A 6,154-nucleotide genomic window follows, 5' to 3' on the forward strand; every position below is an offset into this window, starting at 1 on the left:
CAATCACATGAAGCCACGTCAAATAAGAACTGGGTTTAGATCAGTTCTACATCAAAAACTAAAAAAAGTGTTCTAAGCCACTATTCATTATTTTTATAATTTTTTTGGGCTAACAACACCCTTGGTGTTCTCCCATTAATGATCCCTTAAGTTTCTACACTTACAGTTTATATATATTATATAATAATGAAGGTGGGATAGATACTGGAAAGGCAAACACCACGCTTTTCAGAGTTACATTTTTGCTTCTCACAACCTGGAGTTGCCTAACAATCTTCTTCTCAGCTCCCACGCCACCGCATCAATGAACTCTTCTGTATTCACATACTGATCCCTCCTAACCCTGTTCAATTTTACAATGTAGACACACACACACAAAAAAAAACTTATCTATCAGATCTTTTTTATAACTTTTACTAGGTCCATCAACCACTACTCTCTCCGTCGTTATGGTCTTACTTGGGTCCGTGGANAAACATGAGAGCAAAGAAGAATCTCTTTTCCTAAGAGAGACACAAGGATTCGATCTTGTTGTGTATATTAATTTATTTATTCAAAAGGCTTTTCTTTTTTGCCTTCGATGAGTTTGTTTATCACTAACTAAAATGGGATTTTAAAAGATTAAAATTTAGAAACCGACATGTAGGGAATCAGATGCTACATTTTTCTTTTCTCNACATTGCTGTCCAGCTTTGCCCTGGTTACAACAACATCACATACCAAACATCTTTTAATAATGAGCTCAACCATTTTTCAGTCAACTTAAGGCTAAGGTATGGCAGAAAACCTAATGGTTTATACAATCCCGGATAGACTAACTAATTATTTCTCCAGTAGTATAGCATCAAGCACACCAAGTGTGACAAGTGTTCAAAACACAGTGGAAATCGGCTACCTGTGGGCAAGGCCTCTGGACCAAGCAAATATTGAGGCTATGCTGTTGGTGCTTGTTTCACTACCTTTTTGATGAACTCTGTAGTGGCGGGTAACTGTTCCATGAGCTGCTTCTGCTTCAATAGTTTTTCCATCTGGACAAACCTGTAATATATCTCAAATTTTTCAATTCAAAAAGATAGGAAGATACGCATGAACCATGTTAACACAGTAAAGACCCAAAAACTTTGGCTGAGGCCTGTGTCATTTCATACCAACACCGATGTCATCATTCCCAAAGATCCATATCCTGCAGCCGAGAGCAGAAACATTGTTTCATAAGGAGATATAAGATCAAAGTTTCTGTCCCCATTCAGATCATAATTTCAAAAAAAAAAGAAACCAAAAATGCATTTGATTAGGAGGCACAAAGATGGAGGTTTCAGTCCCTACAAAGATCTCAAGTTTAAGGGAAAAAACCTTGGGCTAAGAAATCGCTCTGTACATCTCCATCGTAGTTCTTGCATGCCTAGACGTAACCTCCGTCACTCTTCATGGCATACGCAACCATATCATCTATCAAACGATGCTCATACCTGGATTTCATTAATTTTGCTAACAAGTTTTGCCTGGTGAACGGTTTGTTCTAGAATGGGCTAATAACACATTGCACATCTCACCTTATCCCTGCAGCTTCATACTTGGATCTCCAATTAGTTTCATAAACTTCTTGGAATATATCCTTGAATCTTCAAACAATTTGAAAAGGGTAATGTCAGGGCAGCATGACTAGATGTTTCAGTGAAACTCTAACAAGAAAAAATAAAGGAAAAATTCACACCTTCCATCGTATGTTTTGAGGATGGTGTTTTTTGTAGAGAGGTAAAGTGGCCACTTTTTCTGATAAGCTGTGTACATCGAGGACTCAGCAAATGCACGAATAGACTGTTCCGAATGAAATAGGGACACGATATCAACTATAGGCTATGCAAGTTGTATTCAGGTAGAATAGACACGGAGAGAGGACTCTTTTCACTAATGTTTACCTCATCAGTGTTATACATGGCTAAAGCAACACCTCCACCAGTGAAACTGAAGACTTCGAATTCTGTTTTCTGAGAAGATCCACTTGGCTCTGCAAACGTAAGATATGAGTTCTAAAGTGAATGAGTGGAATGAATACACTTCAACAGGTAGGTAAACTCATAGACAACAGTCCCTCCATTTTCTTCTTCAGTGAAAAAATTTGAGTTGATAGGTTAGTCAGGTCCTCAACTTTCGAAAATGGGTCTCCACAAAAGGTAATTCGTGTTAGTTGTTGAATTGACTTAATTACGTGTTAGCTCCATATATAGCTTCTCTAACAGTGTGTGTGGTCTAATGAGGCAGCTGTCCCCAACGTAGGGAATCAACTGAAGATAACCTGTGCTCATATTTACCTTTAATTAAAAGGTATGTGTTCATCACCTATCATGTTTTTAGTTAAAATATCAAATAATGGGAGGAGGAGATTTACCGAAAACCAGTTTTAGTTTTCCTGGCTCATTGACAATGATATCAGTGGCTCTATACTGATCACCAAACGCATGTCTTCCAATACAGATTGGCTTCGTCCATCCTGAAGAAAGAAAAGCAGAGGGAGTTGTTTTGCCTAGAGGTTACAGAAAATGGCTATAGCCCATACAAAAGAGCAGCCGGTGACAAACCTGAAACAATACGAGGGATGTTTCTGCAAATGATAGGCTCCCTGAAAACCGTGCCTGCAAAAAGAACAACAGGATCTTAGAGGTTGGTAAAATGGAAGACCCAATGGCTCCTGTTTTAGGAGAATGAACTGACCGTTTAAAATGTTCCTTATAGTTCCGTTGGGACTCCTCCACATTTTCTTTAACCCGAACTCTCTAACACGAGCTTCATCTGTTGTTGAATAGTAATTTCCGAATAAGCGCACTTGTAAAATGGAAAGTTGCAAAGGTTCAAGGATGCAAAGACATACCAGGAGTAATCGTGGCACACTTAATAGCCACGTTATACCTTCACATAAAAAGAAACCAGAATAAGGCGGACGAGAGTCTCAAATCACAGCCATGAACAAATTCGATAGAGAAGAGAGCTTGGAAACAGGAACATTAAAACTAGAAAACATGTAAAAAGTATTAAAAATGTAAAAGCAGAGACATACTTTAAAGTAGCTTCAGCACTCTCGACAGTAACCTTATCATCAGTGGAATCACGGTTAGGCAGTCCAAGATCAAAGTATTTGATATCCAGCTCCAGGAAAGGGAAAATAAGCTGTAAGGATTCTCAAGAGGTTAACTACAAAAAGATTTTGAAGGCTTTGCTCAAGAATCAAGATACAAGACAGTTTACCTTGTCTTTGATGAATTTCCAGATAACTCGAGTCATTTCGTCTCCTGAGAGAATCAAGAAAAGGGTCTAAAAATTCTGAATTTTCAGAAACTAAAACCTATATATATTATGTAAACAAACACACACTCGATACTATACGTTCCCTGAGCAGAGCAGGACACATACGTACTCCGATCTATATAGTAAATCAATCAATCAGAATGACAACGAGATTTATTTGAGTCAATTGAACTGTTGGGGAACACTTACCATCCATTTCAACAACGGGGTTGGCCACCTTGATCTTCTCGAACTCCATCTTTTTCCCGCAGAGATATGATCTGATGGGCGAGTGAAATTGAGAATAGCGAGTGTGAACGGATCAGCAGCTCTGCTCGCCATGAAAGAAAGACAGAAAACAGCTCTCTCTCTCTCTGTCTTGGGCCACACTCTTCCAAAGCCCACTTCTATATGGGCCTCATTCTGTAATTTTAAACCGTCGGTATCTCTTTTTGTATAGTGCTAAATTTAATACTAGTAGTCAGCTTTAATAACAATAATCATCAAAATCTTACAACTGACTAAGATCTGCTTTAGCTAATTGAATAATTTAATCAATCTCTCTCAGATGAATAATAATCACAAGGTGGTCCTGTTGAACACTAGTAGTAGTATATCTAAAATAATTTTTTTTTCTTTTAAAAAGTAACGAGTGTTACCACTTTTAACAAGGGTAAAAACGTGATTTAATGCATGAAGAAAAGCAAAAGGCAACGCAAGTTTTTGGACAGTTAAAATATGTCTATTGAGATGTGTGAAAAACATGAAAGCAAAGAAGAATCTCTTTTCCTAAGAGAGACACAAGGATTCGATCTTGTTGTGTATATTAATTTATTTATTCAAAAGGCTTTTCTTTTTTGCCTTCGATGAGTTTGTTTATCACTAACTAAAATGGGATTTTAAAAGATTAAAATTTAGAAACCGACATGTAGGGAATCAGATGCTACATTTTTCTTTTCTCTGAGGAAGACTCTTCCTCTCTTTCTTTCTTCTTGTCTTTTAGAAGAATTGTTATTGATGTTGATGTTGATGTTGATGGTGAAGATGATTTAAAAGTATATGTATTATATATATATATATATATTGTATGATCATGCATGGTTCCCCTTCCCCATATATAGACTCCTGCCTTTAACAACTTCTTCATGGATAAAGTTTTTAACTTCATTTAATTGTACATGTTGCTTCTAATTTATGTTTATTTAGTTGTACATGTTGCGTATATATATATATATATCAATATAATCTTTCAGTAAGCAAAAAAAAGAATTCTTGCATGCTACTCTAGATATATCGATAGAGTTATTTACAAAAGATAGGCACTATACTTTCCAGTCTCCAGGTAATTGCAGATTTGTTATAAGACTCAATTATGTTGTTGATGTAAGGTCGCAACGATAACAATAATAACACGGGAATCTGAGGGTAAGAGCGGAGGTGATCCTTTAATTAACGTTGAAGTAAAGTGAGTGTTACATAGAAATTGAGTCGCGTGATGTTATAGTTCTGTCGCGCCAAGGACTTATCGTACGAAACGAGTGAGGCAACACGAAAATGCTAAATGCGAGTAATACGACTTTAACTTGCGGTTTAGCTCTTCAATTCTCTTTCTAATTGTTTCTTTTTTGGATCACATGCTTGATAGTGACCTCTGGTATTTATAGTGGGTCGTTGACCTGGAATTCCTTCTATCCCTTCTGCAAATTAGGATTTTGCCACTGCTGTTTGATGGACCGAATTCATGACTTTAAGTCCTAAAATCTTGAGGATCTTATGTTTGGACCCCACCAAATGTTGGGGGTGCAGCCCATATCCAACATATGTAACATTATACGCAGTGCCGGCTTAACTTGGGGGCGGACAATGCGATCGCTCCGGGTACATAGGTTGAAGGGGCATATACGTATAAGAAAGGGGTAAAAAAATTTTAAGTTTGAGGAGCACAATAAAGAAATTTGTAACCTAGAAAGGGTAAAAAAAAAGATTATATAAACCAAAGAAACCCAAAAAGAAAATCAATAAGTTTTTCATAAGTTAAGGGGCATTTTTTTTGTTTGCCCAGAAAAATGTAATATGTTTAAGGTGGCACTGATTATACAAATGGTAGTGAATAATTATATTTTGACCTAATGAGATCTTTAACTTAATGATTTCCATTTATGAAATCGAAATCTTGATTCTCGTCTATTAAAAGAAAAAACATCTTCCACCATAGATTGTTCTGCATGAAATGGATATTACAACTTCTTATCTTAATAAATTAGTTTCATGTTATTTTTTATTAAAGGTTTGGGTTTAGTATCTAGCAGCTCCCACCCCACTTCTTATATATATATATATATATANTTGTTGAATTGACTTAATTACGTGTTAGCTCCAAATATAGCTTCTCTAACAGTGTGTGTGGTCTAATGAGGCAGCTGTTCCCAACGTAGGGAATCAACTGAAGGTAACCTGTGCTCATATTTACCTTTAACTAAAAGGTATGTGTTCATCACCTATCATGTTTCAAATAATGGGAGGAGGAGATTTACCGAAAACCAGTTTTAGTTTTCCTGGCTCATTAACAATAATATCAGTGGCTCTATACTGATCACCAAACGCATGTCTTCCAATACAGATTGGCTTCGTCCATCCTGAAGAAAGAAAAGCAGAGGGATTTGTTTTGCCTAGAGGTTACAGAAAATGGCTATAGCCCATACAAAAGAGCAGCCGGTGACAAACCTGAAACAATACGAGGGATGTTTCTGCAAATGATAGGCTCCCTGAAAACCGTGCCTGCAAAAAGAACAACAGGATCTTAGAGGTTGGTAAAATGGAAGACCCAGATGGCTCCTGTTTTAGGAGAATGAACTGACCGTTTAAAATGTTC

The 6,154-nt window shown here is 36.9% G+C and overlaps 1 protein-coding gene across 1 annotated transcript; it reads right to left on the reverse strand.

Moving 5' to 3' along the window:
• Positions 1,399-3,614, reverse strand: LOC104779393 (peroxisomal isocitrate dehydrogenase [NADP]-like). Its single transcript, XM_019244005.1, has 11 exons — positions 3,493-3,614; positions 3,244-3,287; positions 3,056-3,165; positions 2,870-2,907; positions 2,713-2,790; positions 2,580-2,633; positions 2,390-2,491; positions 1,920-2,008; positions 1,715-1,818; positions 1,554-1,622; positions 1,399-1,469 (listed from the first exon to the last, which is right to left on the reverse strand). Exons 1-11 carry the CDS (start codon positions 3,539-3,541, stop codon positions 1,403-1,405), a joined length of 804 nt encoding a protein of 267 aa, XP_019099550.1. The 5' UTR covers positions 3,542-3,614; the 3' UTR covers positions 1,399-1,402.

This window comes from Camelina sativa, chromosome 3 (genome assembly GCF_000633955.1).
Source record: "Camelina sativa cultivar DH55 chromosome 3, Cs, whole genome shotgun sequence".
NCBI lineage: Eukaryota > Viridiplantae > Streptophyta > Magnoliopsida > Brassicales > Brassicaceae > Camelina > Camelina sativa.

What these genes read in the sequence shown, in the direction of transcription:
- LOC104779393 (XM_019244005.1), bottom strand. Translation starts at nt 3,541, where the DNA reads ATGGAGTTCGAGAAGATCAAGGTGGCCAACCCCGTTGTTGAAATGGAT. An exon ending in CATCCCTCGTATTGTTTCAG is followed by an intron (nt 2,492 to 2,579) that starts GTTTGTCACCGG and finishes TTCTTTCTTCAG; the next exon opens with GATGGACGAAGCCAATCTGT. An exon ending in AAAACTAAAACTGGTTTTCG is followed by an intron (nt 2,009 to 2,389) that starts GTAAATCTCCTC and finishes TTACGTTTGCAG; the next exon opens with AGCCAAGTGGATCTTCTCAG.